The sequence below is a fragment of the Actinia tenebrosa genome, unplaced genomic scaffold, assembly GCF_029948245.1.
Source record: "Actinia tenebrosa isolate PJP-AT-01 unplaced genomic scaffold, QUT_ActTen_1.0 PGA_scaffold13__45_contigs__length_12533684, whole genome shotgun sequence".
In the NCBI taxonomy this organism is placed as follows: Eukaryota; Metazoa; Cnidaria; class Anthozoa; order Actiniaria; family Actiniidae; genus Actinia; species Actinia tenebrosa.
Genome location: NW_028292573.1, coordinates 9,043,628 through 9,071,329, shown reverse-complemented (window position 1 = coordinate 9,071,329; position 27,702 = coordinate 9,043,628). Strand labels below are relative to the sequence as shown.

The 27,702-nt window shown below is 36.9% G+C and overlaps 3 protein-coding genes across 3 annotated transcripts; 2 read left to right on the top strand and 1 right to left on the bottom strand.

Moving 5' to 3' along the window:
* The first annotated feature begins 449 nt into the window (after positions 1-449).
* Positions 450-15,409, top strand: LOC116307875 (uncharacterized). Its single transcript, XM_089028752.1, has 10 exons — positions 450-808; positions 914-1,121; positions 4,322-4,437; positions 8,030-8,336; positions 8,865-8,910; positions 9,566-9,757; positions 10,155-10,224; positions 10,398-10,694; positions 12,723-12,982; positions 14,679-15,409. Exons 1-10 carry the CDS (start codon positions 450-452, stop codon positions 14,903-14,905), a joined length of 2,082 nt encoding a protein of 693 aa, XP_088884878.1. The 3' UTR covers positions 14,906-15,409.
* Positions 15,410-18,127: 2,718 nt separating this feature from the next.
* Positions 18,128-19,574, top strand: LOC148911779 (uncharacterized). The gene is made up of 2 exons (XM_089028620.1): positions 18,128-18,383; positions 18,721-19,574. Exons 1-2 carry the CDS (start codon positions 18,128-18,130, stop codon positions 19,185-19,187), a joined length of 723 nt encoding a protein of 240 aa, XP_088884746.1. The 3' UTR covers positions 19,188-19,574.
* LOC148911778 (uncharacterized) lies at positions 19,174-27,470 on the bottom strand. The gene is made up of 14 exons (XM_089028619.1): positions 26,526-27,470; positions 26,075-26,312; positions 25,557-25,665; positions 25,321-25,424; positions 24,959-25,074; positions 24,531-24,604; positions 24,081-24,358; positions 23,801-23,952; positions 23,466-23,550; positions 23,010-23,209; positions 22,773-22,865; positions 22,470-22,686; positions 22,128-22,214; positions 19,174-21,897 (listed from the first exon to the last, which is right to left on the bottom strand). Exons 1-14 carry the CDS (start codon positions 27,468-27,470, stop codon positions 20,171-20,173), a joined length of 4,425 nt encoding a protein of 1,474 aa, XP_088884745.1. The 3' UTR covers positions 19,174-20,170.
* Positions 27,471-27,702: the final 232 nt, after the last annotated feature.

Here is a 27,702-nt window from a genome sequence, read left to right as displayed (position 1 = left end):
GGAGGAGGACAATTTACATTGAACGAGGAAGTAAAACTGAACATTAAAATCGGACAGCAATTCTACATGCCAAATTTCTATAAAGCAAAAATCACATCTCACATGATCTCAGGAGTAGATTTCATGAAAGAAAATTCTGACTAGTGATTGACTTACCTAACAACAGCCTATTTATGGGAGAAAACCAGTCTAACCTATTGTTCAGTTACGGCGTAGAGTCCATAGAATCTGTATACAAGCTTTGTTTGTCTGAAGCAATAAAAATACCTCCATGCTCAGAAGTAATCCTAACCACCACATTAAATTCAGTGTCCAAAGAAAAGAAAGAGTCATGCGTAGCGATGTGTGAACCAATCATTTAGAGTGTAGATGTCGTACCAGAATTCTTAGTAGCACATGCATTAGTGAACATTAACAGTGAAGGAACAGTACCAGTTAGAGTAGCTAACATGAACAATGCAGCCATTTTGTTGGAGAAAGGAAAAATCATAGCACAAGTTACCTCAGTAGACACAAGTTTCGACATTAATTTGGTCTCACAAAGTAATGGCAGTACAGATAGCGAAACATGGATAGACTCGTTTGATCTACGTCACCTTACAGAGGAGCAGGCAGCTCAAGTCAGGAATCTAATAAGGAACTATAAACACCTATTTTCACAGTCACAGCTAGACCTTGGTAGAGCTAGTGGAGTCAAACATCACATTGATACTTGGTCAGCAGCGCCAGTCAAATCAAGAAGCTACCGTTATTCCCCGTCAGAGAAAGAAATTATAGAGAGAGAAAGTAGACAAAATGGAGGAAGCAGGTATCGTAGAGCCCAGTTCTTCACCTTGGTCAGCCCCATTCGTACTTTGTCGAAAGAAAGGCGGGTCTCCAATGCTATGCATTGACTATTGACGATTGAATGCAGGTACAGTCAAAGGCGCAACCCGCTTCCAGTTCTTGAAGATGTACTTCAGTCTCTACAAGGAGCGAAGTATTTCTCGACCCTAGATTTAAGGAGTGGATTTTATCAAGTTCCCCTGAGTGCTGAAGAAAGAGAGAAGACAGCCTTTACAACCGGCCAGAGATTAATGCATTTTAATGTTTTACCCATGGGATTGTGTAACAATCCTGCGGTATTTCCAACGAATGATGGTAATGGTACTCGCTCCAGTCATAGGGGTTGAAGTGTTACGCTTACATTGATGACATCATCAGTTGGGGATCATCATTTGAAGAAGCCTTAGAAAGACTTACCAAGATTTTTAAATAGCTTGAGCAACATAACCTCAAAATTCATCCTGACAAGTGCACATTTTTAAAGAAAGAAGTCAAGTGGTTGGGACAACACATCTCACATGAAGGGATCAGACCGTCCGAAGACAAAGTGAAATCCATTCTTGAGTTTCCCACACCCCAAACATAGAATGATGTGCGAGTATACCTGGGACTTATCAACTAATACCACTAATTTGCACCTGGATTAGCTCAGAAAGCACAACCGCTATGGGACCTCGTGAACTCTTGTAATGCACGGTTACATGGAATGATGTCCACGAAATAACCTTTTCTTAGACAAAGAAGCTATTAACCTCACCACTATTGCGCTCGGGCTAGATTATTTAGTATTATACAAAGTTAATTATCGCTTTCCAGCTTAATTAATGAAGAAATAGAAAATGCGCGCGCGTGTTGTGTGCTGTCATAAAGCATGCGGGGGTTGGCAGAACACGAGAGAAGTGTTAGGAGAAGCACGACGCGTAGCGGAGTGCTTCTCGACACTTCTCGAGTGTTCTGCCAAAGTACCCCCAAGTGCTTTATGACTGCACACAGCACAGCAAGCAAGTTTTTTATTTCTTTTATTAAATACAAATTACAATAATAAGTAGGAATGACGCAACGGAAAGTGCGCGCGCATGCAATGTGCTCTCTCAAACCAATCAGAACGCGACATTCATAACAGTTATTTTATAATAGAGTTTAGCAGTACAACAAATGTCACATGTTGATTTTTTATTCCTTTTTATACTCTGGATTAAACCTTTGCAATACATAACAATGAACAAGGGGTAATAATTATAAACTCTACGTATACAATGATTGCTGTTACCAAGCATTTAGAGCGAGTTTATTAGGTATCACGTGACATCTTTTGGTGTTTTTTCTGTGCAAAACGTTCAAGGCAATTGACTGTTTATTATCTTTAAAACTAAAATGCTATACTTAAAGAACATTATTGTGTCAAAACTTTGATCACGGATTGCGATTCGTTTTTCACGTGGAAGATTTTTGTTTTAGTTTTTACTCTATTAACTTGACAATACTACGCATGTGCTCAATCCCAGATACCTTTAAAAACCATCTTACATAACCAAAAAAAATGTTTTCTCAATTGTTATTTTCTAGCCGCGATAAAATTTCAGAAAATCAAAAGGTTTGGTGTTGAAATATATATATATTATAAATAATATATTCGTGAAGAATTGTTTAAACTTTGCTTTAAATTTCTTCAATATTCTATCTCTATTTCTAGTTATTTAATTTTATATTTAAATATCAAGAAGTATTTTCAGCATCGGCTCATCAGTCTTTAATATTATTCTTAAATTTGCGATGACGTAGGTGAACGCCATGGATATCTTATCTGGTTACCCCACAAAGCAGCAAAGTACTATGTGTATGCGAAAGTAGAGAATGGTTTAATGTGATTTATAGCTCTCAAGTATTGAGATTGTTAAGCTGTTAAGTGGAGTCTTACCTATTTACTTACTAAACGTGCTGCTTGCTATGGAACCTATGGGAATAATCTAGATTTCAAACAGTTTTTTTAACATTTTGCCCTCCATAAGTATTATTAATGTGTGATAGAAAAATAATGAAAACGACAAATAATATCAATTGGAGTAAAGCTGAGAATTCTTTTTTCTCTATGTTTATGAAGGGCCACAGATTTGTCATTGAAAACCGTTATTGCTTCGTGTGTATTTCTTTGCATAAAACTAGAACATTTTGTTATAGTTACAAGTTCTGTTTACCGTTATCCATTGTGTTTATATCTAAAACATCGTGTAGTTACTCAATGCATAATAAATTAAGTCTATTAACTATGCTCAATGGGGATCTCACGTGGTTGTGTTAAAAATAGAAAATACTATGATTTGGTAGCAATTTCTGTTTACCGTTATCAATTGTGTTTATTGACCCTGAAAACATACATTGTGGTAGCTCAATGGGGATCTCGTGGGTGTGTTAAAACTAAAACATCTTATGATGGTTGACAAGTTCTGTTTACCGTTATGGCGAAAGAGAGGTTTCTAGTGTGACCACTAGTTTCTGAGAGGTACCAGTCGATATGACTGCTCTATTAATACACTTCATTTGTCTCACGTCTACTTTACAAGCTTCAGGCTTAATCCGCCTTATATACCCTAAACCCGTGCGTTAATACCAAGTCAATATTGAAATAAAAGAATAAAATAATATATAAGATTTGATTTAATTTATATGTATATATATATAAGATAGAGTGGTTTTCATTAACGTTTGCTTGTCTTCTTTGGTTCAAGATTTACACACCACTTAAATTATATGACATTTTTAAACTGATAACGTATAGCGTTTGAGTGTTTAACTGGAACATTTTGCACGTTTGTTTTGAAGGCAGTTTGAACACGACGTGGTGTCGTTATTAGGTTGAATGTCAACTCATTGCTAGGGGGCGAAGATAATGTTTAGCCTCTAATTAAACGCGTTCGAAGGTTCACACGGGAACCTTCAGAGACGGAGTTCAGTTGAGAGACATATATTTAGTATTTTTTAAATCTTATTGAAAGTGACATATCTTGTCTTCCATCACTACAAAAATTTAAAGATCATATAACAACACAGTGATTTGTCTGGTGGGCGTTCAGTGTTTATTCATAGGTTTTAAAGGGTTTGTTTAACACCTACGGGTTCTCGGCGACCTTGCTTCTTGAATCTGAAAAATAGAGATCTTTAAATTTCTAATCAAAACAATTAATTCGTACTTCAAAATATATCTTTTTGTATTACTAATGCTTTAGAAAAGTAGAGAGATTGTGGAGAGATGGGTCGAAAATTCATATGACAAGTATTTGGCACCGTCGATTTGTTACTTATTAGAACATTTCTTCATAGAAAAATCGAGTGCTTCGATTGTATTCCAAAGTTATTTTCAGTTTAGCAAAACAAAGTGAAGCAATATCTAAAAACAACGTATGTCAAATGGTTGCTTCTATAGTTAATAATTGATTAATATATTTTAAACAATGATACTATGTTCAAAAATGCCTTATTTTGTCGCGTTGTTTGTTAGTGGATAAGACAGAATCTTCAGCCATCATCGGTGACTCTTCAAGAACCGCTGACTAGTTTTTTGGACATTTATCTGAAGTCTTCACCGAAGAAAAGAAGAAGAAAAGAAAAGAAAAGGTAAAGCTGTTTGGAAAACTTTCATAAGACTACGGGCTCTATTAGGTTTTCAATGCTTCGTTTGACGGTCTTATAATGCTGAACGATTAAGAGCTAATCGCTTTACTTAAAGTCATTTCCAAACTAATTAGAGAAGTTAAAAATTACCAGACCTCACCTCTTTAAGGAGGATGGAAAGTGTTTTGTGTCTTCATATACGCTCATAATTATGAACTAAAAAAATAATAAAAAGATGACTATAATATGACAGCGAGTAAACCCGCAAAAAACCAAAGACCATAAACCATGGATAACTCAGGAACTCGGGACACCACATTTTTCTTTGATAACTCAGGAACCAAACGGTGAATTTTACTTTAAACCGGAATGATTATCAGTCAGCCATCATAACAAACAAACATATTAAACGTTCAGAATTCGTAGATGGGATTTTTCTAAATAGCATATCTGTTAAGGAAAGGTGTCTCTTCCACACACAAAATTAGACAAACATTTCAAATGTCAACGTTAAAGGAAAAGTAAGAAATAAAGTAAAAAATAAATTAAAATAAAGCCTGATGAATATTTCAGTATTTTATTCACGAGTGAATCAAGTGAAAAGAAAGTATCATGAAAGCAGGAGTCATTCCCATGTTGTCGGTGTCGTGTCATTTCAATAAAAGCTTCATGTCAGCACTCCAGTTCTTGTAATTCAATTCCATTCAATTTCTCAAATCAATCTTTTTTACAAGAAGCCGAGAAAGGAAATTAGGAGGGAAAAATCACTATCTTGCCATTTTTATGAACTTACAATAATGAGATGCTTGTCTAATTTTGTGTGTGTAGATGGAGATGAGAAAACAAACTATTTCACCTGCTTGTCTTTGAGTATCGTTGTCGAGTTTTTCGAAAGAAATTCTAGCTAATTGAATGTATTGCTGCCGAGATAAAAGAAGCAATATTTGATTACATTTACAAACGCAAGTTCGTAAGAAATCATAAAACGTTTGTTAGGTTCAAATTCAGTTGCAATACAATCGATTTTTTGCCCTGTTTTCAAGACATTATTCTTGACCCGACATAAAAGATTGCCCTCGCTCTAGATCTATTGCGGATTTTTATCGCTTTATCAACTTTGGTTCATCTCCTGCACGATAACTAAACAGGTAACAGTTTATAATTATGTTTTTCGATATATCAATTATATCTAAATAATTATGTAGAAGAATATGTGGGAACGGAGATTATTGCGTTAATATTCTATTTCTCAGGCTGAAGGTCCGCCTAAGCGGAACACCATACTTAAAAAAATTAATGGTTTGAATGCGACACGTCCGTCCGTCCGTGTACACACTACAGGTATCCCGCCAAGATTTTCCCCCCAAAGAAAAAAATTGCGAATGCACGGAATGCATCTACTCACTTTATATTTGGGGCACAATTAAGACAAACATTAGCAAAAAGCATTTTTATATCGTCAAAGATTGAACAATCAGAATTCTTCAGGAATTCAAGTGTGTGCTTTCTTAGCCAATGATAAAGCAGTTTCGTTCGACAAATCGACAAATCAAACAATTAACAAACCTCAGAAGTAGAAAATGTATCAGTGTAATGCTGAATGCAATTTAAAAAGGATTACATAATACACAAACAATTCGCATTAGCATTATGAATATACAATTAGAATTAATATTCAGGTTTTTTTAACAAACTATCGTATATTTTTACTTTCAAGAAGAAACAGTTTCTTTCGCCTTCTATCGGTTCCTATTTATCGGCAAACCAAAGAAGACTTTCTTTGAATAAACTTAATATGTCTTTAGATAATTTACTTTAATGTTGAATCAAAACTTAATCCGTGCAGCTAACTTTGTAACTACTCTCAAACTATTTTCATGCAAATAATATGGTATATCTTGTATTCCATCTCGGTTCCTTGAAGTTTTGTCCTTATTTACTACGATTATAAAAATTTTAAAGGCCAGCCTTGTTTTCATGCAGGTCCCATGACGTCACTTTTTAATACCGACATCCCCTAAAAGGCGTCGGTGTAGGTTGCAAAACTGGCAACATCTTTTTTCTTACAAATTAGGGGTCCCTCTACACAACTAGGGAAGCTAGTCGCTTGCTTTAATTACAAAATTCCCACGGAAGCTGGAAATCTTACATAGGCTCCCGGACTAGTAAGGCTATGTGCGAGTGTCCGAAGAATCATTTCTCATCGAACATTTCAGATTTCATACCTGCATTAGAAGTTCGTGCTGTTTGTATGAAGTATGTTTCCTGTTACACTCGTAAGCAGATGAGGTAAGACTATTGATAAACGTTTAATTATCTGCTAACATCTTCATGAGTGAGCGAGCAAGTGTCACATCTGCCAGGGAGAGGGGGGTTGGACACAGCGCGCGAAGCCGTTCACGGGACAAAATGCAAAACTCTCTTCATTTGCGGCTGGACGTCGAGAAGTGAAGAGTTTCCGATATAAAACTTGATGTGAACAAACTAAGGGACGCGAAGATTGTCAAAAGTTTATGGAGACACAGAAAGTTAGTTGGCTATTTTACAATCTTACAAACATATTCTCGAATAAACGAATAAATTTTATAGTAGTAAAGCAAATTATTTGTACCCTAGTTCATTTACGAAGTAAAAAGATTTTCACACGAAAATAAGTTCTCAAGGCCGTACGGGCTCGCTCAAAGCCGTACGGCCCTGCTTTGATAATACTAATTATCATATGACCCGTAAAAAAAACCTTCGGGAAAATGGCGTGAGCAGGGCCGTACGAATCCGTACGGTTATGCTCGAAACCTGCGACCGTATTGACATAATTTGCAGCTTTTAAGATATATTTTTTTATTTAGGGTCATATGATAAATTGCTTATTGACTGAGTTAGGTCGGGCCATACGGGAAAATATTTGGCTCTCGGTCATTTGTGCGGCATCACCTCGAGCCAAATATTTTGTATATATATTTTTCAAATTCCACAATCCTCGTAGATTTGGTTAGCATTATGCCATTGTGATGTAATTTCTCAGCCTAAAATATATTGCAGAAATTATTCATATCATAGGTCATATTCATAGTGTATTTGGCTACATTAAGGAATATGAAAGGTCGAGTTGACAAATGTCGGTTTCCACACGAGGCACAAATCACATGAGATCGATTAATTTAGCACTTTATTTAACCAAGTAAATCCCGTAACTGATTATGAAAATTGTTCAAACCTGAACAACAAAGAATGGAAAATATTACAATGTACACGGGAATCTAAAGATCGTAATTGTGCCCAAGGAGGAAACTCTTTAACATGATAAAACTCAACGAATGAATGACACATACACTACATGACGAAATGTCCCACCTCAAGCACATTGACGCAGTTAACACGCACAGCACTATGGGAAATAACGAACAATAAAATGTACAAGGACACAGGATATCGATACACACGGGATATTTGAACTTGTTTAGTTTAATATTTGCCGCAAATATTATATTGAACATTATAATCATCGAGTGTAAATTCTGATAAATTTCTAATTAGCCTTGCATTTGTAGCATGAAAAATCATTTTAACCCAATACTAAAATTTCTTCATTTCATAGCATCAAAAAGCAAGTCATGCAGCGAGTCATATTATTGCTGATGCACATTTGCATCGTTCACGCATGTGAAAAGTACAGCTTTGTCAAAGAACAAGATGTAGAATTCAAAGACCACGTGATATCAACCATGACCACGCCATATGTCGAGTTGTGCTGGGATAAATGCGTATGGATCATGAATTGCTTCTCCATCAATGTTCGTGTCAACAGTTTTGGGATGTTTGAATGTGATCTGAACAACTCCAGCAAGAAAGCGAGTCCAGGGAGCCTGGTACCAACACAGGGATCCCAGTACCACCAGATGGGAGTGAGTTCAATAATTTATTTTTATGCCTATGCCTATGTTTTATTGAACAAACAGGTCACGTGACATATTTTGCATAATATCCTGTAAACGAAAAATGGTAGCTCTGGTATTGCGGCAGATTTATATACATCTTATGAGGAGAACGGAATATATGCCATAACATTTTGTGTAGAAATAATAACAATGACCCCCTTTTAATTCAAATTTTTGGGGTGCAAGGAAATGAGGATTCAGATCGTCTAGCCACAAAAAGTGTAGCTTATAATCGCTTGATATTGAAGATTTCATAAAATTGATCTTGGGATCTGAGGAAATAATGCATTTTTCTGGAGAAAAGGATCATTGAGCTGTGACGCTGAAGGGATTTTGGAGGCAAAATTACATTTTTGTTTTTGTCCCATACATTTTTACTGTAAATGCTATCATCACACCGCAAATACACATTGTTCAGTCTCCAGGCATGGAGAAAGAGAGTGAGTTTTCATACTTATTGTCGTTATTATTCTTAAAACTACTCATTTCTGTTAGAACACGAAAGAATGTGACAGAAATGGATGTACACTCATCAAAGAAGGTAAGTGACATAAGTTTCTAACACTTGTGGCTAATTTACATTAATTATAAAAAATCATTCCAAGTTCTCATGCATGGAGTAAGTATCACCAAGGTTGTTGGTATGTTTGCGAGAAGTCGAGAGCTGATGTGTGAATCAAATTGTTGGCGATCTTAACACAGAGTTCGAGATCTTTCTTTGTATCAGGCTATGTAAACACAATAAAACGTTAGGATAATTAATTATGCAGGAAAACATGGAACAAATTAATATGAGACTCCAGATTCTCTCTATGTGTAACTAGACAATCTTGACCAATCACTAGACAATCTTGACCAAGGCCTTTGCAAAAAGGGGGTCAAAGTTTCTCAATGACAAGATGGAACGGAAAAATGCATTCGAATTTTTTAATTTAAATTTCATAAAATAACAATGCTTCGATAAACAAAGTAACCTATTGGAAAAACATATCATTCATAAATGTATTTTGGACAGGAAATCTTTTGTTGCAGGAAACCCCAAACACAGAGGCATTTTAATGACAAAGAATTGGGAAACTGAAATATCGTAAATTTGCAAACCATCATATGCACCTATAAAATGACCAGCGGTCTACTATGCTTGCGCATGCCTAGTATTTTGGTGACGTGTGACGTTGTTGTCATTGTTCATTCAGATTTGGGTGGAGGATGGTATCGCATTAATGATGCTGCTGTGAAGATAATCCATGAAAACAAAACCTGGATCGATGCACGAGCCCACTGTCAGTCCCAAGGAGCTGATCTAGCTTCTATAAAAACAAATTATGAAAATCTCTTTATTATTGATTTGTTTTTAAAAAGTATGACGTCAAAAGGCAATAAGATAGGTATTTGAATTTTTGAAAACTAACCAGCCAAGCAAGCGACCGACCGAGCACCCCACTAACCAACCTATCCAGAATTCCAATTGTCCAACCTACCAACCAACTGACTGTCCAACCTACCAACCAACTGACTGTCCAACCTACCAACCAACTGACTGTCCAACCTACCAACCAACTGACTGTCCAACCTACCAACCAACTGACTGTCCAACCTACCAACCAACTGACTGACCAACCTACCAGATTTTCATGTAAAGCAGATTCGATTCTTCCTACCAACTGTCATTACTACCTCACGTGATGATGCAAAGCCTTTATTAACCAAACGAATGAATGACTTGCCATTACATCATGATTTGTGAAATGAAATATGCTATGATTCAAAACGTTTGTTTTCCAGCACTACCAGGGAATGATTTACCAGGGTTGTTGAAATACTGGGTACTTGATGGAACCGATGGAGACGTCGTGTAAGTAACGAACCAACAACAAACAAACAAATAGCTCTCTGTATATATTAATATCATAGATAGCACTACACAGGTTTTGAAATTAGGCGTAAGAGCCTTTAGGTATTCATTTGGACCACAAAATGTGATCGCTATAGCAGGCTGTGAACTAAGCCATTTTTATTGTCCTATAGGCTGAAGGGAGCCCCATCTCCAAGGTACGAAGTGGTCGATGGAGAAAAAGCACTTTACTTTCCTGGGTTCAAAGGCTACGCAGAAGTTCCGGCAGTCGTGATGAGTCCCGAGGGATACACGTTCATGTTGTGGTTCAAACCTGCCAACCAGAGTATTGTACAATTGGAAGAGGTATACAGTGATTGGAGTGACGGTCAAGAGAGGTTTTACTTGACTTTGTCTAGAGTCGGAAGTGAAGCTGTATGTTTAAGGGTAAAGAAAGAGGAGGGAGATACAGTGGATGCTGCTTGGGCAAAGTAAGTAAATATGTAACAAACTCGACCCAAGCAATAGTGGATTTGTAAATATGAAAACCCTGAAACTCACGAGGTTACCATCCATAAAATCAGGTTTGGTTTGTAGCGGCGGTAAACTCGTGCAGTGTTAACACATGTTTTTGGCGATTCAAATTCTAGCCCCTCCATGACAAGATTTGTAACTACAACGGATATTGGCCAGTCCCATGGCGGTTCCGTGAATTTGTTCGTTATAGTTGTTCTTGAAACTAAACTCAGTAGTATTTAAGAAGAAGGGTGGTATTGATGTGATGACTGTCGATGTTAGGTATGTTCTTTCACCCAGGGTACTATCTAGTTTAGGTGCTTTTAGGACCCCATCTGCTCTAGGTGTGATACTTTTCTACGGTAAATGGCACTTTGTGACAGATACTGACTTCAAACAAACCCCTGTCCTCCACGTGGTTTTAAAAAAAAACATTTACTTTTGAGGTTATATCTACAATTGTAAGAAATTGTGCCAACTGGAGTGTTCTTTCTCAGTGGCTTTTCAGAGGCAAATTACGAACTTTGTTCGGTGGCAAATGCCGATCGAATTCCTTGCTTTCGGCCTTCAAAAATCTGTTCATACATCCAAAACTATATAGTATTTGACCATAGTTAGAAAGACGAAATAATACTTAGTATTTCAAAGATATCAATCAAAATATTGTGATCTCTCGAAGATTTGTGAATTTTCTTATTGAACTCTTCAAAGCTCAACCCGATAGCCTTGTTTTGACCTCAATCCATTAATGGCTTCAAGCTAACCGTTTGGTAATAAACAAGGACAAAACTGAAACTCTAACCATTTGCACAAGACAAAAACAGAAACGCAGTTTTAAAAAACGTGAACTGCCATAAACTACTTGGCCTTTATATTGATAACAATTTAATGTCGAAATCGCATATCGCTCATGCTGTAATGAAATGTAAATGGTAGCCTTTCGACTTGATTTTTGACGTCCGTGTACACACCACTGGGATCCTGCTTGATGCCAAAGCAAAACGCTTCGCAAGCCAGACTCGTAAATGCACAAAAAACATTGATTTAGGACAAATGTGAACATAACGACAACAACAACAACAACAAAACTGTTTTTACGTAGTCAAAGATTGATCTAGAAGTATTTTTCAAGAATTCATGTGTTTGTTTATTAGGCAACAATCGTATATTTGTTTGCTTCTCGAAAAAGCAGATTCCTTTGACAAATCGACAATTTATCAAAGACTTACTCTCGAAAGTTTTAATGTTTCTATAGGTAATTTATTTGAATGCTGGATGACATATAAAAAGGAGCACATATCACAAAATATAGTCGCCCTTTAGTCGGCTTATACCAAAATTTTCAATAATTCGGTAGTTTATAACCAACTATCGTATGTTAACAAGCCCCTGGGGTGGTGGGTAGTGGGTTGTGTACATGTGACAAAATCCTAAGTGTGAGAGTAGTAAGGCCGAAAACAAGGACTCGTGCAAAGAAAACGATGTAGTGCATTTCAATTTCCTTTTTTCACTTTCTGTTTTCTTTTTTTTTTTTTTTTTTTTTTCTTGAAGATTTTTTCCCCGATTTTATTTTATTTTATTTTTTTAATTTAAATTGGGATCCATGTGCCTAATGGGAGATCCGCTTTTAGGCCGTACGATGGCTGGGAATCCACTACACGTATGCCAATTACAGTGGCCCTCTCATAGATATATTAACATCTATGTAAAATAAGTTTTATACAAACCATTTTTCGTGTAAATGTAGTGGTAGTAAATGTAGTAAATATAGTGGTCGTGTGTGAGTGAAAACGGGGCCACATCAGCGAAAGCTACCAAAATAATCAGTCTGCTCTAGCAAATATTATTATTCTTATTAATATTCTTATTAATATTATTATTATTATTATTATTATTATTATTATTATTATTATTATTATTATTATTATCATTATTCATAGGCTTTGAACCTTCTTTATAAATTAGGGTACTAACCAGCTTTCCTGTTGTAATTGATTGATTAGTGTTGACTTGAGCGCTTGGAACCACATCGCTGTCACTTGGAACAAGACTGACGGAAAAATCAGGATTATTGTAAAGGGGACAGAGAAGGTCAATAAGGATTATGTGCCTATCCTACCTACGACCAAGACAACCCACTTCCTTGGTGTCTCGGGATGGACTACACCTAATGTCGATAATAACGGAGCATTCCATGGTCACGTGAGACATTTAATGGTCTTCAATAACAGTATGACTGATCAGGAGATACAGGCAGCCATGAGTAAGTGTTTGTTTTTAATTGGTCTTGACTTTATATTGACCTAGTCCTGTGTGGCTTACTGCTATTTGCATTAGCGTGTGCACCGTGGACTTTGTTCGTCGGCCTTTGTTTGTGGCAGGACACACGACAACGGTTTGTTTTTAACGTCTGAACAACAGGCTTCCACGGGAAAATGTTGACGTTTCTAGGGGCAACCATTGCGTTTTCACCTCGGCCGTTTCATTTTATATTCCTGAAGTCACATGCAAAGACAAAAAGACAGACAGACAGTATGAATGAGTATTTTATTTAATGTCGGAAAAAGGCAAACAAACTCAAATGCAGTGTGAAATTGTGAGCATGGAGTTTCTTTGTCACAGTGTACAATGAGCGATAATTTACAATACTTAAGTTAGGAATCCCAAACGTATAGGGGAGAAATGATGAGGCAAACGCATGCGCAACGACTCCTCAATTAGATTTTTAACAGTTTCCAGTAGAGAGTCATGATTGCGTTGTTTAAAGTACCTGTCACCCATAACTCAATATTTTTAGTATTGATTCTACATTAGTGAATAGCTTAATAGTAAAAAAATTGTATGTCGTTTGAGAGATGCTGTAAAGTTCTAAATACCCAACACGGTATAACAAACTAGGCTTTTAATAAAGCTTCTTGTTCATAGCTTAACTGACTCTCTCTCACAACTTGATCATGCCATGTGTGTCTCTCTAGACCATAATACTTCGCTATACACACAGGGATCCCGACACTACAGATGCATCTTGGAGATATCAAGGGGTTTTTTAATGGTACGTTCAAATATTTAGATGTAAACGAGTTTTGAATTAAAAGATAAATCTAATGTTTTGGTTTTTGCTACAAGTAGGAAATAACTTATAACCTAGTGGTAACTCATCCTATCAGAACACAGCATTTAATATGAACGATAGACTACTAGTTGGATTTGAATAAAAAGGGAAATTGTTGGAATCGTGTACAAAACAATAGACTAAATAGAATTGATGGACTGCAAACATTCCCAAGAGAGTCAAAAGACAAAAACATGGCAGCCATTGTGGTGCAGTTAACAATGGATGCTAAGGAGAAATCTTTTTTTAAATGACACCAACATGGCCTCGATGACGTAACGTGCAATCAAAGAATACAGCCTCCACATCTTTGTGTTGATGGGTTGTAAGCATTCCCAAGAGAGCCAAAAGACAAAAACATGGCAGACATTGTGGTGCAGTTAACAATGGATGCTAAGGAGAAATCTTTTGTTAAATGGCACCAACATGGCCGCGATGACGTGCAATCGAAGAATAGAACACAATGTTCTAGCCAATTCAATCCTTTTGGGAATATTTTTCTTTGTTTATTATATTACCTATAATATACATATCAATGCCTTAGAAATATAATAAACAAATTATCTTATTCTCAGAAGATTTGAATTGGGTAAAACATTGTGTTAGCCGATTTAGTCTATTTATCAAGAGGAATGTTAGCGGTTAAACTGTTCCTCTTAAAACAAAGGATCCCTAGAAGATCTTGCTATTACGTACTAAATGCGCTGGGAGAAAATGTATCTAGATAAGAGTACCAGAAGATATTAGCACCGTGTATGTTCAGACTTGGCATCACGGCACGAAACGTCTAAAGTGCAGAAACGTGTTTGACTAGTCACATGACTTTCTCCTCTACTTTTTTAAACAGATTATAAACAACAAGGTTTGTGGATTGGTCTCAATGCCATGAATGATACCAGCACCTTCAAGTGGAGTGATGGGACCAACACCAAAACCATGGTACCACCAGTTCAGTTTGAAGATAGTCCTACCTCTTATTGGCCAAGGTGTGCCGCAGTAGCAAGGGACGGCAAGTGGATGATCAAAATCTGTAAAGATTTGAGTTCTTATGTTTGTAGGAAACCATTCCCCTAAGTTCACTGCATACCAAAGAATGGCTATTATGCCATCGAAATTTCATTGAGCCATTTGAATTTTACTGTGACCTTCACAACTTCTTAACATTAATTTTTGGGATTTTCATTCTTTTCAACACAAAGTATTATCAATTTAATGAACGGATGTACCAGAAAACGTGCATGTCGTGTACGGACTTGACTGGATCACAGAAACATAGAAAGAACAACACAATGGACTACTTGCTTGGATGATACGGTGGCCATCTTAGATAGCAAGGTTTTATCGTCGTCCCGGGGGAAATAAAGCTTGGATACAGTAATGATGTCGATTCATATTAACATTTCAACACAAGAGAATACAACAAAAGTTGAACTAAGACAACACATATCGATCACCTTTGCCCATAACACAAAGACAAACACACGAAACTTTATATGTTATCCGTCATCTTTGTTTTGTCTTGCCCCCTGGCAAGATGGCCGTATCATCAGAGAAGTCTATTAAAAGGCTTGCAGCAAATAGGTGTGAGGGAGAAGGAGAAGCAAGAAGTTTATATGCTAATTACCCAATAATGCTAAGCTTTTATTGGTGGGAATTCTATAGATCGCAAAAGAGGGTGTCAATGGGGGTATACCCATGCAATTGTTAGTTAACTACTCATTTTTAGGCCGAATGTCAGGTAACTGTAATAATCATGCGCTCTCCATAATATTAACCAAACTAATGAAATATCAGTTAACTTTTAACAACGAAGTTTAGGTTATTTGTCAGTTAACTACTATTTTTTGGCCAATTGTCAGTTAACTACTAACCCCATTGGCACCCTGGTAAAACATACACGGTTGCACCCAAGCGTAGATGAGAGATTATTTATCAGCTAAATATATTAGATTATTTTCGAATTCACTGTGGCGCATGAATATTCTACGCAAAATAGGGGTTAATCCTAAGCAACAGAAAACTTGAACCTATAAAGTAGTCCAAATTGATATGTGAACTAGCATTTCCTTGATTTATCACAAACAGGGCAAAATTACTCGATGGTGATTGTTTAATGAAGGAGCCCTTTTTTCCGTAATTCACGTGGCCTAATTACTATATTATGATTGGTAGTTCAGTTGCCAAGCAACGCTTGCAAACTGTAAGCTTTTCTTCTTTGCAATCCAAAATGGCTTCATGTTTTGCATTGTTAGACGAAGAAATCTAAAAAGCGAAAATGTGAACACTAGAAAGAGTATAGGCGTCTGGCTAAATGTTTTCTGTGAATGGGTCTCGGAAATGGGTCTCTTCATCATGAAAGTCTTTTACTTTGGAATTTTTCAATCTAAAAAATCATCTTATTACGTACCAAATACATGACGAGCTTTGCACAAGAGAAAAAAATATGCAAATGAGCTTAGGAGCGATTCAATCGCTCGTAAACTAAAGTTAATTGGAATATGAACCCCTAAAATCAACACAAACACCACGGGTGTTTGACAGCAAAAGCCGTATAATGTCATTTGACGCATCATCAATACACTAGTTATTTGCCCATTTGGAAAAGCTCATGTTTGGAATGCGTGATGATTTGATTCTGTTGCATTATTCACTCGATCATTTGATTGTTGTAAATTTTATCAAACAAACCAAAAATATACATCAGTAGATAATGAAATGTGTATCTAGAGAATATCAAATTAACTTATTTGACACAGAAACAAATTATCGGTATTAAAATAATGAGTAACTGCATTGAAGAAAAAAACATTTATAGCACGATTCAAGCCATTACCTACAACAGTGTAATAAAGTACAGAATGATTATATATCATGAATGGAAACAAGCAAACTATATCATAAAACTGGCCTTAACGTCTAATAATGATGGTCGCTTATTTGAATTGTCCGATAAGCACTCGTATACTAATTGCGGTACTTGAAGCTTACGACGTTCTGAAACAAAAGTCACCATTTTCCCAAAGGAGTACACATCACTGCTTACACTAGGCGGCGCTGAACCTTTCATTACCTCTGGAGCAATATAATGGTCTCTATAGTTCAGTCTAGGCGATCGTCGCCTCGCGAGACTAACTTCTACGCTGCATCCAAAATCAATTATGACCGGATTGTAACTTGTATCACTGAACTTTTCCAGCACAACATTATTTGATTTAAGGTCGTTGTGTATAATGCCCCGTTGATGTACATGCTGTAAGGCATCAGCAACCATACCAAAAATCTCGTACCAGGTTTTGATGTCCAGCGGAGGATTCGCCCTCGTAGCGTCATAAAGCGTAACATTGGTGTTTTGTTCTCCGTGGTATAAAAGGACAATCTTTATAGGCTTTTGTTTTATACACACGCCAAATAAAAAAGGAAGGCCCTTGTGATCTCCCAGGTTCTGTATCATATGAGCTTCGTGCCTTGCTGCTTTCTGTAACTCTGGCAGTTTCTTTTGACCATCATTATCTAAATACTCTTTCACTGCTACAACAAGGCCGCGATATTTTGCCAGAAAACAACGGCCATATGTGCCTTGACCAAGCGGTCTTGCCTCCTCAGTGATTGTAATGAGAGCAGGATCTAGTTCTTTTAGTTCGGCTTTTTGATTTGCTCGCTTGTTTTCATTTCGACTTTGGATTAGAGGAATAACTCTATCTGTCTGGCGTTCTTCGCGAACTCTTTGAAGCGCTGCATCGACCATTTGACGACCACGGAAATTCGAAGGTCGAGTAGAAATGGACTGTGCTCGTGAAACAGAATGTGCCTGAGTAGAGGCATTCACTTTTGTTATGCGAGCTTTTGCCTGCAATTCAGCTATTTCCGTGCTATATTCTTTTAAAAGCTTGTCTTTTTTTTCCTGCTTATTTGCAGCACGTTCTTTTGTTTTCTTCCTGGCCATCCATTGTTTTCGTTTTAGTCGCTTTATCTCCTTTAGTTTTTTAAGATGCCTCTCAGTCTTATCTTTGTCTTTCCTAACTTTCTTCATAGTTATACTTTCACAGTGTAAGCTAAGTTATCAGGGTGCGTTTTCACTAGGCCGACAATTAAAGGCAACTCCTTTCTAAAACACCGGAAATAACACCATTTTAGACTACCTAAACAGCTGGTTTGATTTGTTGGTCAAGTAAACACAATAGCCAATCATTATTAGCAGTATTTTGGATTCCTTAACATCCGATTTGGTTTAGTTTGCCTACTCTTGTATTGAGGCATCGTTTCGGTTGACATTTGTTAAAGTTTCTTTGTCAGAATATGCCTCCTTTCAACATTTCTTGTCAGACTTGTGGAAAACAATTCCGAACAACACATTCCTTAAAAAAACACTGGCTGCAGAAACACCCTCGCATTAATCGTCCAAAAGTTTTTTCAGTTACCGCCGACGCTCGTGAAGTTGACATTCCTCAGCCTGAACGAATGTCGAAACGATCTTTGATCTACAAGAACTATATGCTATGGTTAGACACTGTTGTTGAAAGAATTAACAACACGCTTCATCCAAAGGCCCCAGGTATATTTTTGATTGTTACTTACGATTATAACGTTGGACTGACTGAGTGTTTATCAATATATCAAACACGCGATCGCGTTCTTCCTTTAGTCGTATCGAAGGACGAACTTTTTCGATTGTTTGAAATTACTTATCAATTTCACGAATATTTCTTGGAGAAAATCAAAGAAAACTTTGCCCAAATTTAATTCAAATTAAGAACACATCGAAACCACTGTCAGAGTAGTGAATTTCTTTGTTTTTCCTCATTACATATTCATAGCAATGCTACAATTACCGCAATGCTTAATAATCTATCATATTTATAGTTAAATCGTATTTGATTTGCCTATTTTAGCCAAATGGAACAAAATAGAACTGCTCCACGTTCCGGTGGAGTATCTCAAGCAGTTGCTTGCAGATATTGGGGACATCGAGGTCAACGCGGTCAAGGAGGTTACACATTGGCGTCCACCAATTATGTGCTCCTCGGCAACTAAAATAACGTACAGGACCTACAATCTGGAGCGAGTAGAAGGTACTTTTAGTACGAAAAATGTACCGCTGAGAAAGAGTTGCAACTGGAGTGGGCACGAAGAGTTAGAAGACACAGAAATGCCCGAGATCCTCACAGCGGAAGACGCAATACAGGTTGCAATGACCCGGGGTAAGAGAAAACGCATGACGTGCAGCTCTGAACTAAAAATTGATCAAGACAAACCCACAAGGGAATATGACCTCATCTGGTGGTCGGACTTATATAAAACACAAGGATATGGAAAACTTTGCCTTAGATTTTATGTAGGAAAAGTTGTCTTCGAGTAAATTTCATTTAATTTTATCTATTCCATTTCTTCTGTAATAATACATAAATGGAAAAAGGAAACCTAGTAATAATGCTTACATGACTGACCCAAGTAGACACCAGGTGATACATCACACAGACATACAGGTGTGCAAGGCACCCAAGCACATCTGTTGCCTACAGGTCTCTAAAGCTTTGCTACTTTTATAGTTAGAGTAACAATAAAAAATAAAAATTTGGAAACCTAGTAATATTGCTTACATGATTGACCCAAGTAGACACCAGGTGATACAAGTCACACAGACATACAGGTGTACAAGGCACCCAAGCACATCTGTTGCCTACAGGTCTCTAAAGCTTTGCTACTTTTATAGTTAGAGTAACAATAAAAAATAAAAATTTGGAAACCTAGTAATATTGCTTACATGATTGACCCAAGTAGACACCAGGTGATACAAGTCACACAGACATACAGGTGTACAAGGCACCCAAGCACATCTGTTGCCTACAGGTCTCTAAAGCTTTGCTACTTTTATAGTTAGAGTAACATTAAAAAATAAATATTTGGAAACCTAGTAATATTGCTTACATGATTGACCCAAGTAGACACCAGGTGATACAAGTCACACAGACATACAGGTGTACAAGGCACCCAAGCACATCTGTTGCCTACAGGTCTCTAAAGCTTTGCTACTTTTATAGTTAGAGTAACATTAAAAAACAAATATTTGGAAACCTAGTAATATTGCTTACATGACTGACCCAAGTAGACACCAGGTGATACATCACACAGACATACAGGTGTACAAGGCACCCAAGCACATCTGTTGACTAAAGGTCTCTAAAGCTTTGCTACTTTTATAGTTAGAGTAACATTAAAAAACAAATATTTGGAAACCTAGTAATATTGCTTACATGACTGACCCAAGTAGACACCAGGTGATACATCACACAGACATACAGGTGTACAAGGCACCCAAGCACATCTGTTGACTACAGGTCTCTAAAGCTTTGCCCAGTCCAGAATCTGCACTAGAAGTCTTGCCCTGTGGTAGTCCATGTCAGTATACTGCCAGCTGATATTGTTTATGGTACTAGGACCCTTCAAAATGAAGTCTCTTGCAGCTAGAATTACTCCAATTCCACAGCTTCCAGTTCCTACAGATGAATGTGTGCTTTGAGTGGGCATACCAAACCGTGTGGGGTTGGAAACATTTGACCAGAACTTGGGCTTGAACCTCGATGCTGGGTACAGGTCATGGAGAATATCCAGTCCATTCTTTAATAGCTGTAGGTTATTTGGTGGAATTGGGATTTTCATGCCATCATCAAACATCAATTGCTGATTGGTCAGGTCAACATAGGTAAGACCCCAATGACTTCTGCCTGTGTAATGGACTGGTAATATTATTTGTGAGATTTTAGAAGGGTCGCGGCTGTTAATTATTCTCTTCAATTGATCTTTTTTAAAATCCTTGTTACTGGAAGTCATCCAACAGAAAAACTCAGAAGGCATATACAGGGTGTTTTCAGTGCCACACTGCAAGAACTTTCCAATGCAAATATCAATCAGGAAGTTGTCAACATATCGCTCCTCTACAAGATCACAGTAATTGAGGGGATCAATTGACTTCCCATTGTTTAGCAATATTGGCTTGAAAGAAACGGTGTGCCACATTGCCTTCTTAACCATTTCCGCCTCTTGTTTGTTCAGACTGCCTTTCAAAATCCACCTCTCTTCAGCAACCAATTTTTGTTTTGTCTCACAAATAAAACAAAATTTCTTTAAAACATCCAGCCCATCGAGGTCAAAGTTTCCAAAGCCAGGAAGCTGTATTCCCATTGGAATTTTTTTTCGTTTCACTCTTTCTCTATTAATGAGTGCCTCCGCATCACAGACGGTAGCTTCACAAGGGCGTATAGCTAGCAAATATGGATCCGCTACTGTGAATGTACCATACAGGACTTTCATTATACCAACAGCAAAAGAAGCCTTTGGGAGCCTGTCTGCCAAGGAAGCCATTTCCCATCTAGTCATTTGCACTGACATGCAGACTGACAATGGTGGACTGATGGGACGTGGTGTACACGAAGGTGTTGGAGAGGGTGTTAGAACTGGACTACTTGATGGGGTGGATGGTGGTGATACTGGTTGGCCAGGTGTTAGGACTGGACTACTTGATGGGGTGGATGGTGGTGATACTGGTTGGCCAGGTGTTAGGACTGGACTACTTGATGGGGTGGATGGTGGTGATATAGGTCTGCCAGGTGTTAGGACTGGACTACTTGATGGGGTGGATGGTGGTGATATAGGTCTGCCAGGTGCTGGAACTGGACTACTTGATGGGGTGGATGGTGGTGATATAGGTCTGCCAGGTGCTGGAACTGGACTACTTGATGGGGTGGATGGTGGTGATATAGGTCTGCCAGGTGCTGGAACTGGACTACTTGATGGGGTGGATGGTGGTGATATAGGTCTGCCAGGTGCTGGAACTGGACTACTTGATGGGGTGGATGGTGGTGATATAGGTCTGCCAGGTGCTGGAACTGGACTACTTGAAACCTGTGTGCCCTTTACCTTGTCGTATTCATATTCAAGGAAATCAGTTCCAAACATGTCTGTTAATAATCTATCCATGGATCTGATCCACTCCATCTTTTCTTGAGACCAAGTGATCTTCTGGTCTTTAAGACGCCACCCACATCCTCGAAAGTGAAAATTCTTTTTTCCTACAAAAAAAGAAAATGAATGAAAAAGAAAATGTGACAATACAATTTGAAAATATTCAAAGAATGGGAACCAGCTGCTGATGCCACTAACAATACATAATAGTGCAGTTGAACATGACATGTTCAATGTCTGAACTTTATCATGGTACACATATACAATGAACTATCTTAATTTACATATCGCAAGTCATAACAAAATTAATGTTTGAGAACAAGTACTTTTCACTAACCTGAATCAAGGCATTTTACTGCTTCGCGGAATGTATATCTCAGCTCCAGTAGATGGGTTGCATACCAATGGGTGAGTATTTGGTCCACTTAATGGTGAAAACATTAAAGTAGAATAAGATAAATGATAACAGAGCATATGTATGCAGTAAAACCATGAAACAAAATCAAAGTAGATACTGAAAAAATAAAGCATCTTTATTTATTGTATTTCATTTGTTGATTATTTGCTCTGGTTGTATTAAGTCATTAATAAGTACTATTTTGGGGATACCAACTTTGAGCTTGTTTCATGGTCTTAATGCACTTGCTTTATTAGATGGAAGAATGACAGTTCTACATACATGATTCTCCAGGGCCTGCCTGATCATGGTTTGTTGCTCTGGAATACAACTGGCGATGCAACTTGTGCGAGGCTTCGAATCCTTGCCCAGAATAATGATACATTGACCTAAAATGTCGGAGTAGCATTGCACTATGATCAATGGTCAAATGGCCATAATCACCTGTGCCAAGGGTTACACCAAACAATTTCTTAAGGAGAAATCCCCATTCCTTACACTGAAAAAAAAAAACATTAATCAATGAAAACAAAGCTACAGAATGCAAGTGGTGATTGATAACCACTATGCAGACAATTATCATACCTTGATATCATGAATATCTATGTGCTGATTGTCATCCTCATCAAAGACAGTTTCTCTCATGGTGAGTGCAATTTCTCTCCATTTGGAACAAACCTGAAAGAGAGAATGTAAACACTTAGTAATAAAACCAAATGACAGTCAATGCTCTCTTTTAATCCAGAGTACAAAATTTGCTTTTCTGGTAATTGAATTTAGAACACTGTGTAAACGACAGAATCTCAGTGAATGGATTAATACCTTAACAAAAAATTCTCTGTGTAGCTCTGCTACATATTGAGAAAAGCTTTCGAGAGATGAGTTATTCATAGTTTTCCTCTTTTTTTTTCGTGGCTCTTCAGCTGTAGCATTCTGTGCTGCAATTTCAGCAAATTTGGAAGCAACTTCTTTCTGTTTCTTTTCCCATTCGTCAAAGGAATTTTGCAAAAACTTCTCAAAAGCTAAAAAGAAGAAAATGACACTCAGCTATTGAAGCAACTGATAAACTGAAGTATTAAGAAAGGCAGTAACTATATAAAATATCAAACAAATCTCATTCCATTCCATGTAACAACTCGGAGCCCAGTTGTTAATCTTAGGTTAACTCTTAAAAATACATATAGAGTTAATCCTGCATTAACATTTATCAAGCCCTGAAACTTAGAAAGCAGTTTCATTTTGTGTAAATAATCTAAAAAAACCCTTTAATTTTCTAACCTGGACAGTCTTTGATGTTGACTTCTTCTTGGTGTGTACCAAAATCTCTCTCGAAGAACCCTCGCTCCAGAATATCACTGATGTACTGCATACAAGAAATTACAAAAAAATCACAAATGGTGTTAAATCCAAATATCCGATCTACCATGGTTCACAATATACATAATGTTGATAAAGTTAACAAATAATACTAAGTTTTGTTTAATGATGCAAAGCAACTTCAATAATATTTGTTTGATACAGGAAACCTTTCTACACCTGCAGTTTTTTCCCCTCCAAACTGTTACATTCCATTTCACCGCTTGGATGATGTGCTAATTATGAAGGCTTTTTACCTTTTTTCTTTCACCAAAAAATCTTATGTATTCCAAAAGCTCATCCTTGGCAGCTCCTTTGCTTGACATATAGTATTTTTTCATTTTTTCCAAAGGAAGGGCAGCCATCACGATTGTGTCCATGTTTGTGAGAATTTGTCTTTCTGTGTTACCTTATAAAGTCCAAGATAGAAAGTCAAAAATGAAAAATATTAAGGTCGAAATTAGCCATTGTTTACATAACCACATATTATGTGGTTGACTTATTTCCCAGAGTAAACTAACAAAAAATCTCAATTACCAGAAAAAGAAGCCACGTTGATATTAGTTCTGTTTATAGCACATTCTTGCCCTGGTTTCTCCTTTACTGTGATGCGGGAGAAATTTCTTTGGTTGTCTGGCCCATAATACTTAAGGGTGTTATTCAGTTCTTCAAGGGAACCAATCCTGTACGCCAGATACCCCAAAGACTTAATTAGTTGTTCAGTATTGCGCATTTCACAATGCAATGAACACAAGTTAATCTGGCTCAGATCCTCCTCCAGAAGAAACGTAAGGTCATCTCTTATACCTTTTGACCTACAATGGAAGATATCACAAAAAATATTGCAATTATAATTAATATAAATACTTAAAGTTGTTAGGTTTGGATCAGCAGAATATATTTATTGCAAAATTTTGGCCCACTTGGATCATATTTGATTTAATAACTGTCTTTAATTTTAGAATGACACAGCAGAAAAAAAGTTACCTGCCAATATTGGCTTTTGATGCTAGACATCCAACACATGTTTCATCTAAGTTGGCACCATGCTGAGTACATGCCTGTTGAAATTTATTTCATAAAAGAACTGTGAAAAATTACTTTAATCTGTGATAAGTACTGTCATTCATAGTTGAAAAATATAAGACATTAGAGCATTTTTTTGCAATGCAACAAGCAAAAGTATAATCATATTCTAATGGGTTTGCATAATTATATGCTTTAAATTTGCTGCAAAGCATGCTTTTAAAATAGCAATATTATTTGGTAAAACCAACCAGCTTGACCTCAAATGTGTTGGTGCAAATTAGAAGTATGCACTTCACACTGGACCAGTAAATGAAAAAAGTCATCTTGCTTATGTTTCTTGTTTATATTTGTTTATGATAAATCAGTACAGAAAACTAGTTACTTACCCTTATTGCATCACAGAAAGCACAAAACTGGCAAGAGAGACCCTTTCCACCAAGAGCAAAGTTTTCATCTTCTGGCTTTGCCAATAAAATGAGCAGTGCTTTGTAGTCTATGGTAACTGCATGGAAAACATATATATATTAACATTGTAGGATATAAGTACTTTATAAATGATTGTCTAACCAGACTTGATGAGACATATGTTTCTTAGTAGAAATATGGAGTAGAAATAGTAAAGAAAACAAAAAAGAAAACGTTAATTGCATTTCTGAGATAAGATATGTATTATATAATAGAGATGATTTGTAATTCTTTTGAGACATGCATAATCATAGTTAATAACTCTAAAGAATTTGATCAGAACCTGTGAAATTCAAGTTGTATTTCTTTCCATCCACTAAAAGACCATGCCTTTTAATCTGGTTTTTCTGGACTTTCAAAACAGCAAGTAATTGTTTCAAGCTCTCCCTAAATTTCAAAAGAAGTAGGTTAATAGGAGTTTCTGTGTAATGAATGGTCATGGATGACAGTCATCCATCCCTCTCTATCTTTCTCCCCTTAATCCTTCCTTTAAAAATGTTGTATTCATGCAATTCATACCTTTTTTCTTCGCAGTTGCCAATTGCAATGGGATAAACAGAAAGGGCACTTTCAGATGACTTCTCTTTAAACCCTATTGGCACAACACCCACTGCAACCTGACTTTTCCCTGTGAGAAATATTTAGGAAAAATTCAAAATCAATAGAGACATAAAAATGTTATGTACATGGCCTGCTTTTTTAATTTAGGTTTTAACAAAAAATGTAAAATGGACAAAGTTGGTTTTGATCCACCCTCAAATTCTGGCATGTGGTCAATATTTTATAATTTCTAAATTATGATGTTATATCATAATATCAATGGGTTACAGGTGCTATCGATTTTGAACATGTTTATTGCTGGCAGTATAATTATGGCCAATGCAGTATTAGTACACATTGGTGTTGGACTCACATTGATACAGTGGCATCTTTCCTATCTTATCTGTTTCTGCAAGTCATGAAACACTATTGTTTTATGTGTTGTTGTTTTTCTTTTTTTCTTTTTTTTTTGCACTTTCAGTTTAAGGAATAATTACCTCCAAGAGGTCGGCCATCAATCTTTATGTTGAACTCGATTTCAGACTGATCAGATGAAGCATATAGTCTGTGTTCTCTTATAGCCCAGACAAGAGTAGTTGGGAGATCAACACAGCAAGCATCAAAACTGGTGTTCATTTTGTTGACATTCAGTGTCTGGCGGACCACCTTGAAGATCAGGGCCTTTATTGCCTTTACTTGATTTTTGGTGATTAGTATTGGTGTGTCTGAATTTCTCTATATAACAATAGAAGGACAATAATACGAAAACTTAGTATAAGACAAGAGTTTTTTTGACTGAAAGGAATGAAGGTGAAGAGAAAGAAAAAAAGGAAGAAAGGAAGAGAAAGGAAGAAAGAAATAAAGAAAATAAAGAAAGGAAGGAATGAACTAAGGAAGGAAAAATAAAAGGAAGAAAATTATAATATGCATAATAGAAAAAAAGCTTACTCCACTTCTTCCAAGATGTGTAACATTCAGCATGGTTTGCCAAGCAGAATCTGGTAGTCGAGTTTTCAGCTTGAAATACAAAAGTGCCCAGTCAGGTACCCTCATTTGGCACAAAATTTTATGCGAGACATCGTCTGAAAAAAATCCCCATATTCCATTTTTATTACTCTTTGATTCCAAGATGCGATTGAAAACCTCTGAAATTATATTCCTGACTTCATCCTTTTCCTTTTCTGCGCCAGTGACATAGAAATGTCCGAGAACAGACGAAATTGACTCTTTATGTTTAGCACAAATGTCTTTCAACGACGAAAATATATTCTCACATTTTAGTGCTACCATTTTTTTTCTAGTTGTGGAGCCAAGGGTATCATTTCTAGTAACTTCATCAGCACTGGAAGAAATGGCGGGAACTTGCATTTCTGGTGCTGATTTCTTGTAATGGGCAAGTTCTTCCTCTAACTTTGCTATCTGTGCACTTAGGTTGTTGAGCTTAACTGTGTATAAAGTGGTAGATATGTACGTCGTGTTTTCCCTCTGAGACGGCGTTTTATCGTTTTCCGACTCCAAATCAAGCATGTTTAAAGATCGGAAAGCAGATTTCAATAAATATGACCCTTCGAAGCCATTCGCCGGAAATTCGCGCTGGCGCAGAATGCCAACCAAAAGGCCAAAAGTAGAAGTAACGTATACATGACTTGGCTGCTTTTGGCAATTACTAACTTCCAAGGTACGTGTGTCGCCATTCCTACGAACATACAACTCCTTTCTTTGTATGTACTGGATTTCGGAAGGGAACCGAGTGAAAATGTAATTTTTCGCGTAATCTCGCGGTCTCACTCCACATACTTCTTTTTCCAGGAAGAACCATTGCTTATCTGGATCAAGAGAAGCACCATGCACTTGAATGGGCCGAAAAGCATCGGACAGAGAACACTCCGCCATCGCTTTTCGGCGGCAAATGCTGCGTTTGAACAGGTCATCTTACAAATAGAACTTGAATTTCCCGCCTCAGTCGTGTATTAACTTATATTTTCATTGAAAAATATTAACATTTCACACCAGCAAAAGTTGTACTTTGCTCAGCTTTGTTCATTCTTCGACTTACTTCTTGTTGTTATGGGTGCCGCTGACCAGAAAAAACACTGGCTTATAAACATAAGTTCATTGTTATGTC